The sequence below is a fragment of the Solea senegalensis genome, linkage group LG15 (genome assembly GCF_019176455.1).
Source record: "Solea senegalensis isolate Sse05_10M linkage group LG15, IFAPA_SoseM_1, whole genome shotgun sequence".
NCBI classification, from domain to species: domain Eukaryota; kingdom Metazoa; phylum Chordata; class Actinopteri; order Pleuronectiformes; family Soleidae; genus Solea; species Solea senegalensis.
The window spans coordinates 14,790,503-14,812,905 of record NC_058035.1 but is presented as its reverse complement, the minus strand read 5'-3'; the positions used below and the strand labels follow the sequence as shown (position 1 = coordinate 14,812,905).

Sequence of the window (22,403 nt, the reverse complement as noted above, 5' to 3'; positions counted from 1 at the left end):
CGTGAATGCAAACACATACGACTTCCACCCACATCACGACATCGGAGAGGAACAGGATGGTTCAGCCTGTTGCTGTGACCCCTCTGCAACCTGTTCGACACACTTAACACATAAACCCGACGTCTCTGTGTTTAGAGTCATTGTCATTTAAATATTCAGTTTTCTAGCCACAGAGAAATTGTGATTTAAAACAAAACAGAGCTTCACACGTGGGTTGAATTTCAAGATTCTCATAATTTATTGCAGTTTGCACACAACACACCAAAAAATTACAAAACTAAACACAATTAAAATTCGCTCCCCTTGAGAAAAACGAAGGAAAGGAAAAAAAAATCAAACCAACTATGATTGTCAAAGCTAAAAATGACTAAATCTGAAAATAAAACAAAAGAAAAAGCAAATAATTGTTTTAGTCTCAAGGGGGAGCAAATATATCTCAATCAAAATCTGCTTGTTTTTTTATTTTTAAATCCCAGACAGTGATTGTCCTTCTTTAAAACTAACTCACTCATTTCACAACCCGACCCAAGCCCGACCCGCCCTCCACCCCATCTGTCCTTCCATAACCTGTCCATGACATTTGAACATTTCAATTTTTATAACTTACTTTAAGTAAAACAAAAAAACAAACAAAAAAAGATATCTCCCCCCTTTGTTTTCAAGTAAGCACAGCAAAAGATTGGAGATGTCTCAGCAGGGCGGTTACTTCATCGCGCCATGAGCGTCGTGACATCACTTACACAACCCCATCCTCCACTCACGTTAAGAAAATAAAACAACCCCGGACTACAGCAGTTTAAGGCGGTCAAGTACAACCAGAGGAAAAGGAGATAAATAAAATAAAAAATAAGATCAAAAAACAAAAATCGCAGCAGTAATGATGAAAACAACAGCAGGATGTGGAGTGAGCACATATGCAGAAACGCTGCCAGTGAAGAAACAACGTTTCACTGGGAGGGGAACAAAACCAAAAACAAAAAAATAAGACAATGCCGCGGCGTAAACTGCCGCAATGTCACCCACGCTGTTGCACTGGCAGAGCCTGTAGGTGTCACCAGATGACAGGGCGAACACACAACCACCACACCCACACACACACACACACACGTTCGCAACAAACACACGCCTCAGTGAGGAGGGAAATGTGGATGGAGCCTGATTTCATTATTGGACTGTATAAAATGCTCGACCATTATTTTGAAAATTTAAACAATGTTAGAAAAAAAAGAAGATTAAACTGATGTAGCCCCAACCCTAACATAACATTCATATCAAGAAATAATTAGCAAAATAATATCACTTGTCCTTGAATTGTATTGTATTATTTTTTTAAGTTTTAATACAACTCAATGCTCTACAGTATCAAATACTTCCATTACCTCAGAAATGTTTTTAGTTGTTGTGTTTGTTTGTTTGTTTTTTTTTAAATATAGGCATCTTTTCAGCAAAAAATGTGATTTAATGTCTTTCAGCTTAAAAAGGTGCATTCATGCCAATTCTCTCCCATCTGTCAAAATAAAGATTAGGTTTAAAGTGGAAAACACTCGCGCACACGCACACACACACACACACACACACACACACACACACACACCGAATCACATTCACATCCACTGCGTCTAACGTGAGTAATGTGCACTGCATTGAGGAGTGAGGCGAGCGCGTTACGCTCAGCTCAACGTGATGCAACAGTGTGACAAGAATGTCTGACCCTTCAACTTTTCAGCAGGACAACTCGGCCTCTCCACTTCCTCTCGCTCTCTCTCTGCATCCTTCGCTCTTTAAGCCAAACTGCGCTCGACAGACGTGAAGTAAGTGCCAGGTGAGCAGAAATCATTAAGAAATGGCTTTAACGGCATCAAACGCTGTGAGAGGACAGAGACACAAGAGACAGAAAACAAACATGCAGCAGTGGAGAAATGTAACGCCTGAGGAGGAGGAGGAAGTGATGGGCGGACATAGATCGTCAGTAGGTTTAATTGACTGGCAGTAACCAAGTCACATGCTCATAAACACACACACACACACACACACACACACACATTCACTCACACCCGCGCACACACGCACAGCAGAGATATCAGTGCATATAGACACAAGCTTCAAATGCTTCATATATCGCTTCAACATCCGACGGTAACACATTCGGTAACATTATTCCAGGAGCCTGCAGCAACCGACTTACGACAAAGTACAAAAACCCCAACTCTTTACTGTCCAAAGTGTCACGTTCAAACATTTCCCCCAACCCCACCCCGATGCAAAAATCACAACTTAAAAAGGTTTAAGACAAATCAAAAAAAAAAATGTTCATGCATTTTTTTTTCCCAGAATAATATTCAGATTTTTCAACAGACTGCACCCTGGAGTAGTATTCACAAAGAAAAGTAAAGAAAAAGCCTGTCATCAAATATTTGATCAATTACAGTGTGTACAGTAATACAGCAAATTCACATTTTATTTTAAAATATACAGGTTTGGACATCATGCAACAACAGCAGGTCCGAATACAAAAAAAGTAACAAAATAATATAATAATAATAATAATAATAATCATTAATTTAAAAAAATGTAGAGGATTAAATTTTTTAAAATTATAGCAGAACAATATACAACAACCTTAAATTAAATACACTTTCAACAAGAGATGTTTTAAAGACTGCCAGCTAGATTTAAGAAAAAAAAAAAAAACTATCGATAACAATAATTATAATAATTTTAAAGGTGTTTTTTTCAATTTTTAGAAAATACTTCAAATTGATTAGAAGTAAAAAAAAAAAGGAGGCTGTGCATTGCATGAGTGCCATCAGTTTGTCAGTCAGTCAGTTTTTCCCCTGAACACAACACCAAAGAGCTTAACAAGAGAAGCAGGAAGCGCTTCACCAACGACACCTCCATCCCAGTAGAAAATAAGATTAACACACACGAAACTCACTCATACACACACGCACGTGTCAGGTGAATGTCTTGCCAGAGTAGTGCAGTACTGTGCACACGTCACACACAACATACACACAAACTGTGTGTGCGTTGTGCATGTCAGTGTGTGTTTGTGTGTCTGTGTGGCGGTAGTGACTCATGTCGATCACAGTACCCGTTTAGTGTATTGTAATTTTTTTTCTTCACTTCAGTGTATTCGACCTGAACTCCTGCGGTGGTGTTTTTGCTGGATTTGATGACCAGCGTTGGAGTGTTGAGATGTGTCTGAGATGAAACAAAAAGAATAAAATCAAATCAAATCAAAAAGAGGCGAGACGTTCTCACTGGGACCCATGCCCTAAGACGCAATGAAAACCACCAAAGAGGTTACGCCAAATTATTAAAAGAAAGAGTTCAGAATAAAATAGAATAAAACAACACTACCCCAAACAGCAACAAAAAAACTCAGTAGTAACATTTTCATGTGCTATTAAAGTGCAATTGATTGAGATTTTGCGACACACAATAAGATGATTCACTTAAACCCCGAACATCAAACTTTGCCACCTTCCTTCACCTCCCCATGCCTCTCTGCCTCTCTCTCTGTCCACTTTCTTTCCCTTTATTAAAACCCAGCAGACTCTGTCTCTACTTCCACAGATCCTGCGAGCTGTCCTCAATCGCCCAATCCCTGACGTTGGGCAGTGCCAGCGGTTCACTCTTTACCGACAAAGAGTTGACCAGTTCACAATGGAACTTGCGGATGTGTCGGTAGAGGTCCCCGGACTGTGTGAAACGCCGCTCGCACCACTTGCACGCGTGCGGCTTCTCACGCGTGTGCACCACTGCGTGGCGGCTGAGGTTGTGTGAGTACTGGAAGCTCTTGCCGCAGGTGGTGCAGGTGAAGGGTTTCTCACCAGAGTGTGTCCGCTCGTGGCGCTTCAGCGTGTACATGCAGGAGAAGGTCTTGCTGCAGATGGTGCAGGTGGGCACGTTGACGTCTCCGGCGGGCTTGGAGCGGATGCCCTCCTGCTCCCTGAAGTGGGAGCTGAGATGGAGCTGGAGGATGGGCGGGGAGGGGAAAATCTTGTTGCACAGCGGGCACATGAAGATCTGGGTGTGTTGAGCCGACAGCATGTTGGAGACGTAGGGCAGCAGGGAACTATCCATGCTGGCCGCCTCGGCCTGGGCACGCTCATTTTCACCACCCAGTATGTCCTCGTCATCTGCTGTGGCCGAAGGCTTCTCCTCCCGCTCCAGCTCAGAGGCCAGAGACGCCTCTCGCAGAGCCGACAGGTGCGCTTCCAGGCCAAGCCGCCGCTGGGCTGACAGAGGCCCTCCGACCCCATGGTGGGTCAAGACCCCGTTGGCACTGGGAATAGTTGCCTTGGTGAGGCCACTGTGTTCCATGTCATAGTCCCCACCTCCCAGTTCCTCTTCCTCATCTGAGGCCACACCTCTCTCCACCTTCACCCTCACAGCCAATGGGCTTTGGAGGCTGTCTGGTGTAGCTGCCCCGCTGAAAAATGGTTGGTGATGGTTACTGAGATTGTTATTAGTGATTGGCTTAACGGACAGGTCCAGGACACAATCGGCCACATCATTCGACACCCTCCTGCCCCTGTGGCCAATACGAGGGCTGATGGAGCGGTGGGACCTCTGGGAGAGGGATCCAGTGGAGCTGGTGGGGCTTCCGGACGGTGAGAGCAGCTTCCCTCCCTCCCCTAGCACTTCCCCACCCTGTGTCTCCGCCTCTGCGTGACGCGGGCTGGTTGTAGCCATGGCTGGCGTCGCTGATCTGTCCGTAGACGGCAGCCTCAGCCACAGTTGGCCACCCTCAGCCTTCCCTTCCTCCTCTTCATCGCTGTGCAGCAGGTCTGCAGTGGCAGGCCGGCCGGGAGAACCATCTGATAGACTGTCTGCTTTATCGGAGCAGCTTGAACCACCATCATCCTCTCTGCGCGTGCTGTCTGCCTCCGCTGTGGCCTTCCGCTTCAATCGCTTCTTACACACCTTCACAATGTCATACATGTGCAAGTAGCTGGCTGCTGCCAGCACATCCTCTACGGGAAGGTCCTGGAACTGCAGTTTGCCCTCATACATGAACTCCAGGAGCAGGGAAAAGGCCGGGGCTGTGACAATGTCGCTGTTGAGATGCACCACATCTCGCTTATCCAGCTGGTCCTTGTAGAAGAGGTGAAAGTACATGCTGCAGGAGGCCAACACAGCACGGTGCGCACGGAACTGGGCATCGCCCACCAGCACCGTGGAGTCACACAGGAAGCCCTGGTGCCGCTGCTCGCTCAGACACTGGAGTAAATGTCTGCTGTGGTCTGGGAACTCCATCCTGCCGTCCTCATAACCTGCAGCCACACAACGACACAGAAGCAGAGTCAAAGTTTAGTTACAGATAATATTAAAGCATTGTGTTTTTATTGTAGATGAAAAACAGTTTGGCAGCTCTATGGTAGCAGCACGCTGGATAAAAGATTTTAGATCCCCAATGTAGATTTATTAAAACATTTTTGCCTCAATAAAAAAATAATAATGAAATTAAGATTAAAAAGTGAAAACTCAGAAAATAACATTATTTAAATTCTGAGATATCAAAAACAGAGAGATGTTATGTGTCCAAGGGAAAATTACAAATATAGATCGATGAGATTCTGAAAACAAATGAAACTGAAAATGAAAATGAAAACTCAATAAAAGCACGGGAAAAAAACATTTCCCATAACATATTTTTACCAAATAAAAACTATATTAAAATACCGCAAAAAAACTCAGCAAACATACAACAAACATACAAATATATTTGTATATTTAAAATCCTTTTATACACGAACCTATGACCTATGCACAGGGTTGATTTTATTTTCATCGTATTCACATCGACCGAAATAATCTAGTTCAAAAACGCTATGCTGGATTCTGTTAAATCACGCAAACATTCTCTCTTACCATGACACACAATCATTAGATTTCTCTATAATTAAGTTCATTTAAAAAAGAAAATTCGAAAAATTCAAAAATGGAAAATAATTTAAATTAAAAAGTGTGATTTAAGAATAATCACTCATTCAGGATTGACACGGAGAAAGACTCAATCTCAGGTAAAGCCAGCAGCGGCAGATTCTTCTACTCTGTCTACTCTGCGTTCTCTCTCTTGCGCTGTATCTCTTTAACTCCTCTGCCTGCACTTCTGGATTGTCACTGCTCCTACGCTGGTTATTTTTATTAACCCACTTTGGCCTGGCCTGGCACAGCCCTTTTAGGTAACCGGCTTTCAGCTGCACACGCTGTCCTCACGTACACAACACACACACACTAACAGCCTACCTACCAACCACCTCCACAGGCTAAGTCAAGCAGGAAAACTGCTCAATTGAAATAGCACTGTCGAAAACAAAACAGCTCTTTCCTTGTTTTAACCTGTGAGCATCGGCTTTAGGTGTAAGATTAGACAAGGGGGAGGGAAACAAGCTGCAAATGCTCTTTGGGTGTATTTTAAAAATGTCTATAAAAGTTCCATGATAAGGATAAAATCTGAAAAATCCCACCTGTTAACCAAGTTGATTTGTCCTGCCTGAGAAAATACATTGGTCCCGCTCTGCACTGTGTTAACTACAGCAGTTAAATCACCTCATTTGAATGAAGCTACAACAAGAATGCCAGTGTGTGTGAGTGTGTGTGTGTGCGCGCGTGTGTGTTGTGTATGAGTGTGTGTCGCCTGATGGCTTGTTCAAAATGCTTTTAATGAGGGGGCTTATAGGGACAAGGGAGTACCACCTCCCACCTCTCCACACCCCCACCCCCTGTCCAGTCAAACTACTCTTACTCCTCCTCCCTCCCTCCACACACACCATCCGTCACTCACGAACTCCATTCCCATCTGAATCTTACAAGAAAAACCCCGCACATACGCCCCGTAGTAGAAACTGCCCTCTTCCTCACCCCCCACCCAGAAGAGAAGATTTACAATACAATCACTGTAAGTGCCCTGCTCGTCACAGCATCAATCCTAATCCTTAAAGATGTCTAAAAATAAAGACGGCTGTGGCGGCAACGGGGAGGGAGCCGTCGGCAGAGGCTCAGGAGGGCAGCCGCCCGTCACCCGGCTCACCCGGGCCAGGCAGGGGTCTGAGAAAGAGAGACACAGAGGCACAGGGAGGGAAAGGGTGAGGGAGAGGCTGGGATGAACAGGGGGAGGCTTACTCACATCTGATCCAGCTGACGGGGGCCATATGGCAGCTGCTAGCCAGATAAAGAGATTAAGACTAGGAGGGAGTGCGATTACAGCTGTCTAGCCAATTCAGGCAGCTCAAATCTGCAACTTCTAAATTAGTCTCCTCTACTCCAGCCGACAGGAGGGGAAAAAAGTGGGTAGCGTGGACCGCACATGCTTTCAAGTAATTTTACAGTGAGTTTGAATTATCTGAGTGAAAAACTACTTCAAGAGATTAGGATTAAATTGCTGCTCATTATGTTTTCTCATAATTATGTTTCTGATCATTTTAAAGGTAAAAAAAAAAGTTGTTAACTGTTCTTTTATTAGACCTAACAAAATTTCAGTGAGTTTTAATTTAAAAAGCTCCACTTTCTCCTGTATTAGAAAGTTGTGACAGATGTAACTTCCAGTTAATAAGGATGGATCTGAACAAAATGCCTGACAAAATAAACAGCACAAACAAGAACGGCACAAAAACAACAGCTGAGTTTTAAATGCAGCTCTCAGGACAACAAACTGAAAACACAGCAGACTGTTCCCAGATTGCAATTATCCATCAGACAGGCAGCACCAACACCAGTTTACTACTGAAGCACTCAACAGCAGTTTCATGCAGCGCTCTCACAGCTTTGACACACTGGAGATCCCCACAACAAAACAAAATAACTACTCCACTGCCCCGGACTCTCCTCCTCTACTAATACAAACACACGCAAACAGAAACACACAAAACGGTACCTGCAGCAGTATGCATCAACTTGATTAACTCCACTGTAGCAGAATAGCTGAGCTCTCTCTTGCTGGCCGGGAAAAGCTGTCTCTCCTTCTCTCCCTTTAACTCTCCTCCTCTCTCTGTCTTTCTTCCTTGCTCTTTCTCTTCCTTGCTTGCTCTCTCTGAATCAATGAGTGGGTAGAAGAGGAGAGAAGAAGAGGGAGGCAGGCAAAAAAAAAACCACGCTGTTCAAACTGCGAGGGACAGATGCAAAGTGGAGGAGATGTTGGAGGGGGAACGAGATACCACCTCCCTCCTCCTTCTCCTCCTCCCTCCTCCTCCTTCTAACTGATCGGCAGCCACAAACACACACACACACGCACACACATACAGCACTAACTCTCCCAGGCTGCACTGAGACTCACAATAAAGGACTGGGGAGGGGTGGAGGCGGTGGAGGGGGAGGAGGTGGGGTGGATGGCAGCCTGTCAGCTGCTCTGACATCATCCTCAGATGGAGATGCTACCTCCAGCTGTGCTCTTTCTACAGCCATATGCTGCCTCCTCTACACTCCTGCCACCAGACTCCTCTTTCATTCTACCAACACCACGCAACTTTGTCTCTCTTTCTTAAAAAAAAAAAGCATGGATCTACTAAATGCAGTTGAATGCTGATTTTGTTTTTCTTCCTAAACTGAGGAGAGTTTACTCACCAAAACTACTGTAGAAAAGAAAAGTTTTTAAAACTTCAAACAGAGGATCTGCAGGGAGAAAAGTAAACAAAACAAATTCAATCTTCTTTTTTTTGCAGTGATATGAAATGTGTCTCTGTCTCCTTCCAGTAACCATTAACAAAGGCAGACACAGCACATTTGCAATTGACAGACATACGCAGCTGATATTGTTTTCCACTTCTTTACGGTTCAGCGCCGCTGCCTTCTCTTGTATTCCATTCATTCATTCACTTACTCACTCATTCATCTATCTCTCTATCCATCCACTGACCCCTTTGCTCGCTCGGACCCTTCTGACAACCAGCGGGAACAAAACTGAAATGAGGCAACAATGGGAACAAGTCATAAAGAAAGAAACTAATGAGTGCACAACCTAAACAAAAGGTGTACAGGCCTTTAATGAGGAACTGAGAGAACTTATTACAAAAGCCTTACCAGTTTGATTAAAGTGAATGACCAGCTTTTTAATATATGAGATTATATAAAGAAAGCTACATTTGTTTTCCCAGAGTGTCTGGTTTATCGAAAGCCTTTTAAAACAGTTAAAAAGACTAACACAGGGCACACACACATTTAATAATGTCACCTGTTAAACGCAAATAAGTTGCATTATCTCAGCTGCACTAACACTAGAAAGAATATTTAACTCATATTACTCATTTGCAGTGACAGCAAAATGTGACTGTACACTGCTTTTATGTGTTAAACACATTTCATTTATTACAACGAAATACTTAAATTTTTAGTAAGAATGACTTTAAAAAGTGAAAACAAATTTAGCTCACCTCCTATAGTTTTTAACAAGGCTAGGTTAAAACTATAAACTAGATTTAAAAGTGAGACATTAAACTGTCAAACGTAAAGTTGAATTAACTTCACACGAGCTTCACTTTGCATTTTTAATCAGTGAGGTCGCCGCAGACCACACTCATTCACAGTTTCTGTTCGTTTTAATATCGTGACAGTGACGCCGACACTTACGGAAATGAACAACCGTAATTATTAAGTTATTAATTAGCCTGGAAAACGCCTTTACGCATTTTTAAAGTGTCGAAAAATGACAGGAAATTCGCGTCAAGTCAAAGCAGCGTCACTGCTGCTGTGTAAAAAGTAAGAGTACGAGAAGAACGATCATTTTTCACACACACACACACACACACACATACATACATAGCTAGCTATAGCTCGGTCATTATGCTAACTAAAGTAACGAGACCAGGCGACAGTATTGAGCTATTTACAGTAGTTGCGAAGGCCCCGGTGCTATGACAACAGCTGCTAAAACAGCGCGAGCGCACAGCTAACACAGCAATGAGTGTGTGGTGACAAACACAGTCATGCTAAGGAAGGTTTAGCTACTTTTTACCCTCCGTAACCCACCCTCTCCCTGCCGAGCCTCCTTTAACGGACTCCGGTATCAGAGGCGGCACTTACAGACAACACGGTCCAACGTCTTCCTCGCTTCTTCCGTCAAATCTCCTCCTTCTCTTCTGTTTGTCCTCCGGAGACAAAACTAGGTTGACTTTGGACTAATTTCCATAACAGGCTGCCGAGCGGAGCGGACTGAGGGACGGGGAGTGGAGCACTCTGCGACGGCCAGATGTTTCCGAGCTGTTGCTGCTCAACTCGGGCAGCGAGAAGGAGGCGAGTTGACTGGCACGGCGCAGAAGCCAATGGAGCCGGCGAGGAGGAAAGTGAAGGCAAATTGGAAGCGGCCCTCCAACAGAAGAGAGGGAGGGATGTGTGTTGTTCTCTCGTCGGCGTAGGTTGACACCAGACAACAACAACAGTAGCAGAAGCAACACACACACATACACACACACAGAGTGAGACGGCAGGAAAGAAGAAGCTGGGCCAAACCAACTGGTTCTGCGAGTCAGCGAGGCGGACTGGCGCAGAGGAGACAGAGGAGAGAGAGGAGAGCGGCGCGGTGCCGCCTGGGTACTGTAGTCACGCCGGTGCAGGAGGTGGCGGTGAGGTGGGCGGAGCTGATGGGAGCAGGTGCACCACCTTTGACAGGACGGCCTTGTTCAAACTGCCTGAAAAAACCATTTGATCCACACTGGTTTTTTTTTTTTGAAAGTCTGGACAGCAAGAAACAACATAATATGACATCTGGTTATATGATTCTTTAAAATCTCACTCATACCACATTGGCTACGTTTCCATAAACTCGCCTGAGATGTGGACACTCGCTCTTAATGATAACAATTCTGCCGACAGGACAGAAGGAAAAACAGAATTTTAGCCACTTAAAGATGTAATAAGTAACATTTCTGCGCTCAAACTTCTAAAAATAAAGAGTCTTATGTTTATTTTGTTGACAGCTACTTATTGTAGCCGTTTCCAACTAAATCTGTTTTCTGTGTAGTTGATACTGCACATTTAAATTTTTAAACTCCCCATGTGAAGTGATCCAAATGAATAATCAAGACAATAGTTCTCATGAACCCATGCTGCTTCCCAAATTCATTGAACTATGTCTTTTTCACAGCTTTGACTGAAAGACTCTTAGCAGGAGAAATTGCATACTGTGTGTTTATTATAAGGGTAACCTAATAAAATCTACCCCTGCTTTACGCACATTATATTCAAAGAAACTTTTTGCTGGTTTGTCTCTGCTCTCACTGCTCACTCTCCTGCGCCAAAGGCCACAGAGAAAATCAGTATTTTTACCTTGTGACACAGGAGCTTCTGTTTGTGTCACATACTTGAATCTGAACAAAAGATTTCAAACATCACACGTTAACACGTTTGAAGTTACTTATGGAACATACTTCAGTTTGCTGAGCGATAAGGCAAAGCAAAGTGCGACAAAGCTGCAAACATAAATTCTATATTCTTAAAGATATCGTAGACTAAAAAAGAAAAATAGGCTCCTGAACTAATCCTTTACTTGCAAGTCCATTCAACACAGATGCAAAAGAGAGAGGAATGTGCAGTTATAAAAGTTAAGCACTGTTCGTAAAGCAGGTCTTTTTCATTAGAGAAGTCTTAAAGCAGACTTTCTATAACCTGGGAACCAAAAAAAATCATATTTCTCATTATATAAAGCATTACTAAAGTAGTTATTATCCATAAATAAAGCCATAAAAGATGCACAGGCAGAAATACTTGATTGTTGAGTTTCATCTGCACTGCAGAACTCTGTCCTGAGCTCCGCTCATCAGAAGAGCACAGACAGATGCACATGTTTATCTCTAGTACATACTCTCTTTTCCACTCTTCCCTTTTTTTAAAGTTTCTTTGTAACATAGGGTGTTTTCTGTTAGTGCAGCAGCACTGAAAAGGACCTGTATGCAAAGTATGTGTCACGAGACAGCCAACAACAGCCTTAAACAACCTCTCTCTCTCTCTCTCTCTCTCTTTCTCTCCCAATTGTCCTACAATTGGTTGTGAGGCTGTAAACAGAGTGCAGAGGAGGTTTCATGGAAATATTAATAATGAATTCATTAATGCATTTATTTTCTACCACTTTATCCTCACACTCACACCTACGGTCAGCTTACAGTGTCAAATTAATCTGCATGTTTCTGGCACAGAGAACATGCAAACTCCACAAAGATGAACTAGGATCTGAACTGGCGAGCATCTTGCTGTGAGGCAACAATTCTAGCCACTTCAACACTATGTGCAACTCACAGGCCCGTACTTACTACTTGCCCTTGCAATGCACCCAGTCCATTTTAATCACTCCACTGTGAATTAAATACTGAAAACATTATAGATACGGGATAAATAACCTCCCTGTCTCACTGCATTTGCTGAAAGTGTCTGTGCAACACTTTGGTCACTGAGTACACTTTATATGCATGGCTGCCTTCAGTTTGTGATGTGTCTGTCACTTTGTCAGCATCCACTCTACAAGTGGTGAGCACAAATCCTCCGAGACCGAGTCTGAGGATGAAGCGAACGCGCGTGGTCACACTGAACGTGCCTGTTTTGTCCAAGCAAGCAGAAGCAGAGACACATTTTACTGCCCTTTAAGGTGATTTGCCACCAGTTTTCTGGTGAGTATTCAGAATAAAAACAAGTACAATTTTTTTTTTGATATATACTGTATGTATATATATATAGTGTATAGGTCAAGTGGGATCCTGTACACTAGTTGTTAAAAGGTCTAGTTCCTCTATCATGACTTTGATGTGTCTCACTAAAGTAAAACGTAAAGCTCCAGTGCAGAACCACTATCACCCCCTGATGATTTCTAAGTCATTACCAAAATAGACTGTGGTTTCCAAGAAGTGCATTACCTAGTTTTCTATCACCTACTGTATATGAACACATTGCACACGCGAACATTAGGGAAGTTTATTGCACAAAATTGCACATTTCCAAGAACCCATAGTCATTTGACAGGGCTTTAAATAAGGCCTTTTTAACTTATAATTTACTGTTTATAATAAAAAAGGTTGTTGGATGTGTTCAGAATGTACTGATCTGTGCCTTCACTAACAGCCAAGTCACAAAAAATCTGATGGCTCTGTTGTCATCGGCGTGACTCACGGTTTATCCGCAGCCTTATGTGTGATTGCATATTTCTCGTATATCTGCCTGTGGTTTATTTCCGTACCTTTTTCATAAAGGGTGCCATTTGAGTTGCAGTGCTGCAGACACTTAGGCTGTACATTTCCTACATGACCTCCGAGGGAATAGAACAGCAAATCTCTGACACGGAGCAACATCAGCAGCAAAAACGCAGGCAGCTTGTTTCATTATTTTTAGAAAAGGCATATTCAAGTGCTTAAACTACAAATGCACCCGAGAGACGTGAATTAAAGGGATCTCAGGGGACACAACAGACAACAAGTTAATTGAAAATAACTCATTAGTAATTAGAAAGGGAATGGGTCATAATTAGACAGAGGAAATAATGTACGTGAGTTGAACATCATAACCGATCAGATGTTTCACTCTGTAAAGACACTTCTAGGAAAAAGATCCTCTCAAATGTGGGTCACTGGGACAAAAAACCTTTATTGCCCGTCTGTCATGGGAGCCTTGACATGAAAGAAGTTGGTCCGCTCTGGTTGCCTGAGTGAGTCTGCGGGCCTATTTGCATCTCCTAAACCTGTCCCAGTAAACTAATTGGCGTTACTAATGGGTGGCTGGATGAACTGCAGCCCTGTATGGTAATGAATTCACACGATCCGGTGTCATAGCTGAAGGACTTGTTAAAATGCAAATGAATGATGACCCTGTTATGTGTCTATCAATTTGGGGATCCACATTATTAGTGCATTACAATGAGACCCTTGTTCATGCATGAAAATACAATTAGGCCCACAGGCAGGAACAGTTCACCAGAACAGAAAATTGGATTTAAGGACAAGCTTTCAAAAAAAATACTAGCTAATTTGAACAATAAATCTAAAGCAGTTCAACCACTTGGTGGGTAATTGCAGATCTCACTGAATTTTAAGCTTTTTTTTTTTTTTTAAATAAAAGTCTTTCATTGTTAAGTAGGACGTGATGTGCGATGACTCAGACGGTCTCTTATGTACGTGCAGAATAATGTAAAGAGCAAGATGCACCAAAAATAGCCATGGATGCATTTATTACCAAACGTGTCAGCGTGTCTCAGGAGATTGTTGTGCAATTTTCTAAACTTTTTCTATTACTTTCTCCCTCATATGATCCACATATTGTTTTGATAGAAGACAGAACTTAGGTTTGTGTGTCTGTGTCTGTGTGTGTGTGTGTGTGTGCACCAGATGTTCAAAATTATAAGTACGTCCATTTCATCCTCCTTACAGCTAAAAAACGAAACAAAGACAAAGCAAAAGGCAGACAGGGGAAAGAAACAACATCAAAGAGACCCATATGCAAAGCAGAGCTTGTATTCACGCATCCACTGCAAAGGACAACATGTTTTTTTGTTCAGATTCACTTCAGAAAGGAAATGAAAAGCACCCATCCAAAAAAACTGTGATAAAGGAAGTTCTCTCAAACGTCGATAAATCCATGACACCTGTTCTCGGTCACATGTTTGTTCCCCTACAAAATATGAGAACAACTCAGTGTGTTCTGGTTCTGAATGGAGCTGATTTTCTCATTTCCACCTCTGGAGGTCGCTGTAGATCCCCCTTTTTTTCACTCTCAATTCTCTCTGTTCAGTTTGGTTGAATGAAGATAGAATTATTGGGATATGCTTTGATTAAAAATGTGCTGATGTAGCAGCAGAGAAAGAAAGAAAGAAAAAAGTCTAATCGTAGTACATGATAAATCTTTTTCATATTCAGACACAAGTGCCTTTTAATACTGTTTGTCCCCTGTTTCATTTTCTGTAAGTATTCGCTGCAATTGTGGTTTCTCTTTCATGAACGACGAATTAAACCTAATATTCAGCTTTTTATTCACGTCCTTCAGACGTAATAAAAAAGAAATGTGCGGGTCTGGCAGAGGAAGTGACTGAGGAAACCTCAGGCCATCTCAGAGACATTACAACTGTATATGCTTCACAGGTTCTGCCTTTTTCTTGCCAGCATTAATTACATTTTTATATTCAAAGGTGTTTAACACAGACAGCTGTGTGAAATCAACCCTTCAGCTTCTCTGAAAAGGGATTTGATGATCCTATTTTTTTAAACACAAAATGCAGCATAAAAGGTGTCATTTATTTGCTGAAAATTCATCTAATGAGACACCTAAACATACAGTTTCTTTTGCAAATGCATCCTCGATGAAAACCCCCTTTGCTTTCATTACATCCCTTGTTTTATTTTTTGCTTCATATCATTTGAGCACAGATATATTCCATCTGATGTCACCTTGCTGGCGGAAGCTGGGTTTAATTTACGGTTACATTTTGGGATCCGGATGTTCCTGCTTATTTTCCCTCTGTGTGAGTTGCTTTGATATAGCGAGCAAAATTTCCCAAAACATGAAAATGTTAATTTGCTGCAGTGTCCTGTCTGCTAAACTGTTCAGCTCAGCGTCAAAGCAGCAGGGAGCCGAAATAATGAAATAAAGCCAGAAAAAGCAGCTCACAGGGGCAACAGGAAATGCAGCACCCGTCATTATCTTACTTCTTATGAGAATTTCTTGGACAACTAACACAGAAGCACTATGATACAAAAGTGGACTTGATGCAACGATTGGACACATCACCTCTACCTCTCTGCAACAGTCCTCATCGCTGTGTCCCACAGCTTTCCTCATCATTGCCCGTAATGGATGCATGGGAGAGGGGAGACACTCTGGGAGACACTGGCTTGCTGACAGAGGAAGAGGAAGGCAAGGCAGAGAGCAGGCAGACAGATGTTTGAATCTCAGCCCCAGGGCTGATGAGATTAATCCATCCCTCCGAGGCACAAGACAGAGAGATGGAGAGAGAGAGATGGAAGCAATGTCTATTAGTACAATTGGCTGCTCTCTTTCCTGTGTGCAGCCTCCACATCCCAGTGTTCCTTCTTGTCTTGCCGAGGTGAGCAGCAAATCCAAACCCATTATAGACCCAAACCCCCTGAATACCACTGGACCAAGCTGCCAGTGTGGGAATTTTTCAATCAGTCTGAAAGAGAATCAGTCGGTTGCAGATGAAATAACAAGAATCATGCATTCGTGTTGAGTGCACATCTGTCTCTTAAGCTCCTGTTGACAAGCAGACTTTTATTAGGCATGTTCATTTTACTTTCATCAAAGGAAATGCAGATAGCTATTCCCATGACATGCAAATATTCCCGTATATTACATCTTTGTTTGCACTTTGTTTGCACTTCTTTGCCTCCATGCAATTTGTTGTGATTCATTTTGACAAATGGCAAACTTAAAACAATAAAGTGTCAACTTACTGCCGTACGTGCGTGCACACACACACGCACACACACACACACACACACACACACAGTGTGGCACGGTCTGCTTTGTTGTGTGGCAGATGTGAAGATCTGAAATATTTGCCAATCTATATGTATCTGCTTTTTGTCCTTCTTTGCATCATTTTTTTTTGCACTAAAAGGGATTCAAAGTAAATGTTGCCTTAAAGGCCCTGTATGTATATAATGACTGTAATATAAAAGTCATTCAAATTTCATGGTGTTTTGTGAAGCTGCTTAAAAGGGTGATTAACACTATTCCCATATCCCATAATTGTTCTGCATTACAGAGGTGTGAATTGCGATGTGAACTGTGAAGTCGCAGAGACACCAGAAACATAACAAGTTGAGGGAAGATCTTAGCGATGGTTCTAATTTGGAATCTTTTACTTTGGTCTCTCTTTGAATCAATCATTTAAATGATCCACTTCATGAAATAAGTTATACAAAATTAAATAATATGTTAAAGCTAACAGCTTTACTGATGGTGACACATGTATTGTGTTGCACTGGAAAAGGTACATCGCTGGCAAAAGCAGAGGAGGCAAAGGAGAAATGACCACTGATGCTGATTGAAGTCAGTAACAGACACAGAGGTGCACACCGACAAAACTCAAACTACACACTTCCACCACCTTCTGTGTCCATCAGAACCTCCAAGACACAAGCAAGCAACTTTCTTTTCAGCTGACAGTGGGAGGAAGCCAGTCCATATACTTTAATGATCTGATCATCTGTCCTGTGCGGCTGCTGTTGTAGGCAACCTGGAATGCAGCCATTTGACTGAGTGTAAAATATTCATGAACTATCAATGGTAGCCCAGCTGACTGGCTGGGGAACAGCTGTTGGGTCTCTGTGCCTCTAGAGGTGCAGCATCTGTCCATTTGAAGAACGTGAATATATGTTTGTGTGGGTGCATGCTCGGGTTTCTGTGTGTGTGTGTGTGTGTGTGTGTGTGTGTGTTCATGTCTCAGGGGGATTAGACATCAGGAGAAACAACTGTGTATTTAACTTGCGTATCTCCAGATGGTGGAGGATCATTTTAGAAATGATCAAAAAATGATTGTCAGTTTCATCAGGATCTCGGCTTGTCAACTTACTGCCGTACGTGCGTGCACACACACACACACCCACACACACACACACAGTGTGGCACGGTCTGCTTTGTTGTGTGGCAGATGTGAAGATCTGAAATATTTGTCAATCTATATGTATCTGCTTTTTGTCCTTCTCAGCATCGGTACATCTCTGTGTGTGTGTGTACACTTGTATTTGTTGCCTCTTTAGGACCTTTTGTGTCAAAAACACCTGGAGACCTGGAGCTAAGATTTGAATTGTGGTTAGGTTAAGGTTAGGGAACCCTTTGTTAAGGCTGCCCAAATGAATGGAACTAATGAGGTGTCCTAAGAAGAATAGATGTGCAAACCTGTGCGTGTGTGTGTGTGTGTGTGTGTGGGCTGTTCACACCCGTGCGTGTGAAGCTCTTAAAGAGCTGTGCTGCTTTGGCTGTGGCTGTTTGATGGACATCTGGAAGCTAAATTGGTTAATGGCGCCTCCAAGCCAACAGCCAGCCGTCCGTCCCCTTGCTGCACTGAAAGTGTGTGTATGTGTGTGTGTGTGGGTGCAGAGGCTGGAGTGGTGGTGGTGGTGCAGTGGGGCGGGGTGGGGGGCACTCTACATCTGGCCAACCATCCTGTCACAGACAAACACCCCTGCTGGACACTTAGGGGCTTTTTTCAGTCCAGCTTCATTTTTTGTATTATCTCTTAGAACAAAATTAGATTGGTTGTGTTTACACAGCTAAACTGCCGTGTTTGAAACCATTAAAAAAAGAGACATTTGGCAGAGACAACCATGCTATATTCCCCTTGTTGCACGCAGCTTGAGTTACATCAATTTTACTGCCATTTGATATCGGACAACTTCATCGAATGTTTATTTTCCTGGCTGTTCATAAGCCAAATATTAGCCTGAAAACACTTTTTATCGATCGTATCATTTTCACACTTGTATAAAGAGTGTGAAAACAAACAAGAGGAAGGAAAAAAAATCGCAACATAAAATAAACAAGACAAGTGTTGACAGCCTCTGTGGGGCTCCACTGGTGCTTTGAGCTAAATGCCAACATCTGCATGATAATATGATCGCACTGACAAAACATTACTCACTTCCTCGCTCTGCTGTTTAGCAGGTGTAATGTTAACCATGTTCATCATCTTAGCAGCTGACATTTAATAATGATAAGTAAATAAAAAAAATACTAAATGTGAATATGACTCATCCTGTCCCTTGTTCTGGAGGTTTTATGGTATTTGTCACCTCCAAAAGCCAGATATGGAAAGTTCAGATCGATGAATATGAAGAGAACGACAGAGAGAGAGAGGTGAGACAAACGAACACGAACAGAGCTTTAAATAAATACAGCCACAGCCGTCAGATTAACAGCTGGGTCCAGTCCAGGAGTGCACATACAGCAGTGTGATGTGATCTTCTCACATCTAGTACATCTCAGAGATCATGTTGAAGTGGAAAGCGCGACTGTCATCTCTACTCTGCTTCTGTATGTCGTCTGCCTCCCTTCTGTCCAGATGTCAGGGGAAGTAGTCAACAGCTGTGGCAGGAAATTAGCCCCCAGGCAGTGAAAAGGCTAATACACATTAACACAGGAGATATACAGCAAAACAACAGACATACACACACACACACACACACACACACACACAGGTTTGTGCAGCTCTTCTTCTTAGGACTCTGCACTGGCTTCAGTTGGATAATCAAACCAAAGCTGAATCTACAGACCGTATACAAAAATGGACGTTGTCTTCTGGTTGCAAGGCAAACTCCAACTGTGAAGCCTCAAAATTTGTGATTTGACTATTGCCATTTTTCAAACAGAACGTCACCTGTAACCTATTAGACGACACTAGCTGTCCATCACACTGGTGTCAACGCTTTATTGTCGAATTTACTATAAATGGGAACATTCATTTACTCATTCATCTTCTACCGCTGGTGCCAATCCCAGCTGACATAAGGCGAAAGGCGGTGGGTATACATCCTGGAACCAGGCTCTGGTCGCCATCAGGACCAGGTGCTGAAATCAATAATGAACTGGGCAGGGCAGTGATAAGGCTATTTATTAGTATCATTAGTCATCTCCATGATTAGTAAAGTCAGTGTGTTAGTGCAATTGTATGCATACTTGCGTTTAGACATATCCACCTGATTCAGAATGTTTTGTCGGTGACAGGATTCACGTGTATGGGCGATGGCGCAGCCAGCCTGCCTGCCTGCCACAGCACCAGCCCATACAAGCCAGCGGGAACATTTGCCTTGTGGCTCCAATTCCCAGGAATGCCTAACCTGTGCCAGCTGTTGAGAACATGTTACCTGTGCCAACAAAGCATCGTCTCTGCCCACCACATCAGCTTCCGCTCTGTCTCCATCTGGGTACGAGACCCGATTTGTGTGAGTATTTGTTTGTCTGCATCTGTAGCCTAATGTATCGGCCTCTTTCCACATCTGTATTTGTGCTTGCATGCATGATTATACAGCCTCTCCTGTGTGCAGTGTGCATGGTGCCAGTGTGTGTTCAAATGTATGGATGTTCTTAATGTTTTGTGTGTGTGTGTGTGTGTGTACGTGCATGTCTTGTGTATGTGCCAGCTCTGGTGTGTGTGTGTGTGTGTGTGTGTGTGTATGTGTGTGTGTGTCTCCATCTGTGTGCGTTGAGCCTCCCATTCCTGCATCTGGACCAGCATTGAAGAGGCTTTCCAACAAGGCCAATGGCAGCCAGCCTGCCAAACAGCCCAGATGTTAGTTCTGTAAGCCTCGGGCTAAATAGAGGGAGCCACTCTCTCTCTTTATTCAGGACTTGTAAATCGCTGCCATTTGTCAGCATGAGACAGACGGAGACACCATGAAAGAATAAAAAAGGTATAAGTGAAAAAGGAAAGAGTGGCAGAAAAGAGAAATTATGTGATCTTTTTTTAATTATTATTATTGATGTATTATAATGTATTCATCCTGTAGGAAGATTCCTCTCTGCTGTTAACCCCTCATCTACTAGAAACCTTATTTGAATTAGAAGCAGTTACCAAGCCTCTTCATAGATTTTTTATTGAGACTAAAAGTCACTTTGATTAATCACTATATCGCTGTGTCAAGAGGGTTTGCATGTTTTTCTATTACAGTAAACGCATAAACTGAAACAGAAGGGTAAAAAAACCCAAAAGAAAAGCCTTGAAGAGGTATAATTCCTAAGTATAATTCATGTTTATTGCAATATGGTCTCCTTTTCTTGGTTTTAGCGACAATCCCTATTATTAATAGTGACATTCCACTCACCAAATGAATTGCTGAATTCTGGGAATAATATCATTTGACTATAGGAGAACAACAAAAGAACCACAGTGAGTCACAAAATGTTCTCTGCCTGCTGTGGCTGAACAAAAGGAACGAGGTGAGAGTTTCTTTGACATTAAAGGTCCAGTGTGTGAGAATTAGTGTCATCTGACGACAGTGAAACTGCAGATTGTAACAAATGGAGGCCCAGTGCTCCCTTTGCCAAGCGGGTAAGAGAACTATGGCTATCACATCAAAGGGATTTCATTCTTCTTTGTTTGAGTAGTAAGATGCTACTTCAAAATTAAGTCTGTTTCCATGCACATGCATATGCACATATTAGGATTTTTTTCCAATGTCACGTAAACATAGTGACTGTAAAAGAATGCTTTGGGTCTTTGGGCGTCACAAGATGGCATCTTCTATATCACCAAAAGTACACAGAGTATCAAAGGTTTTGTTTTTTTAAGCTAATAAAATGCAAACAATGTTTATTTTAAAGTGATTATATACGTGAACAAACATATCTGTCATTGAACCCTATTAAATGTTACATGTTGCACCTCAAAACATCAGTTTTATTGTTCTCTGTTAGCTGTTTTCCAAGTAACCTAACTGTGATAAACAGAAGAGAAAAAAGATGGATTTGAAATAAAATAATAATAAAAAAATAAAAAGAATAATAAAAAATAATAACAATGATAATAATAAAATGGTAGGACACAATTAGCATTATCACCTGTATGGATGATGTGATGTAAGGACAGATTTGGCTGAATGTGTGTGTGGCACTTTAGCTCTGTTTGTGTTTGGACTTCCACACGGCTTAGAAAACATCCAGTCCCCCCATATGGTGAGCTGTCACTAAGACACAGGGCAGCTCTCACCTGTGTGGGACCTCCAGCAAGCCATCAGACTGACCCGAGTAAACAACAACTGGACATGGGGCAACGATGTTGCATGTGATACAGTTTTTTGGCTGGATAGAATATTAACTCCTACAAAATCATTTTCAGTGTCACCTTGGTCATATGTCAGTGCTTCATAAAATGAATTATAATGTGCAAGGGCCGTGGTTTCCTCGATTTTCCCCAAGTATCAAAAATAAGACACTGCACTTTTACCCAGTGTTATACTGTGTTTATGCACAAACACACCCACATATATAACTGTCCCACTGTTTTTGTTTTGATGAACTATTTGGTTAATTTTAGTGTTTCGGCAGCAGGCGGAGAATGAAAGTGAACACGTGGAGGATTATCACGTGGCGGGAGGAGACAACAAGGTAAAAATAACAGCCCCCAATAAAATCATTATATGAGTTATAAAGCAACAAATAATGTAGGATTTCAACCTTCAAATAATGTCTCCAAGATTGTTTTTGATGGCACATTAACTTACAACAGGGCACCTGTGAGGTGAATGGCACCTCTGTCACAGCCTGACCAGGTCTGCATCCTCTGTATTGACACTATGGGATGTCTGGTTTTGGGTTCATGCCACAAAAAATTCTACTTTACATCGTATGTCACATCCCCTCCAAAACTTAAACACAGCTTCCCGCAAAAGAAAATATACGTTGTGACTAAGGTGGCTGCACCATAATCACCAACATTATGTCCTTAATCTCTCATGACACATCATGGTCAT

General features: G+C 42.4%; 1 protein-coding gene across 3 annotated transcripts; it reads right to left on the bottom strand.

Moving 5' to 3' along the window:
* Positions 1-2,735: 2,735 nt before the first annotated feature.
* zbtb18 (zinc finger and BTB domain containing 18) lies at positions 2,736-10,642 on the bottom strand. Of its 3 annotated transcripts, none has more exons than XM_044045408.1 (2): positions 10,027-10,642; positions 2,736-5,282 (listed from the first exon to the last, which is right to left on the bottom strand). In XM_044045408.1, the coding sequence occupies exon 2, from the start codon at positions 5,263-5,265 to the stop codon at positions 3,568-3,570; it is 1,698 nt and encodes a 565-aa protein (XP_043901343.1). In that variant the 5' UTR covers positions 5,266-5,282; positions 10,027-10,642; the 3' UTR covers positions 2,736-3,567. The 3 variants fall into 3 exon arrangements, with proteins under 3 accessions (XP_043901343.1, XP_043901342.1, XP_043901341.1); XM_044045407.1 differs by lacking the exon at positions 10,027-10,642 and adding an exon at positions 7,886-8,207; XM_044045406.1 differs by lacking the exon at positions 10,027-10,642 and adding an exon at positions 6,480-6,724.
* Between the last annotated feature and the right edge of the window lie 11,761 nt (positions 10,643-22,403).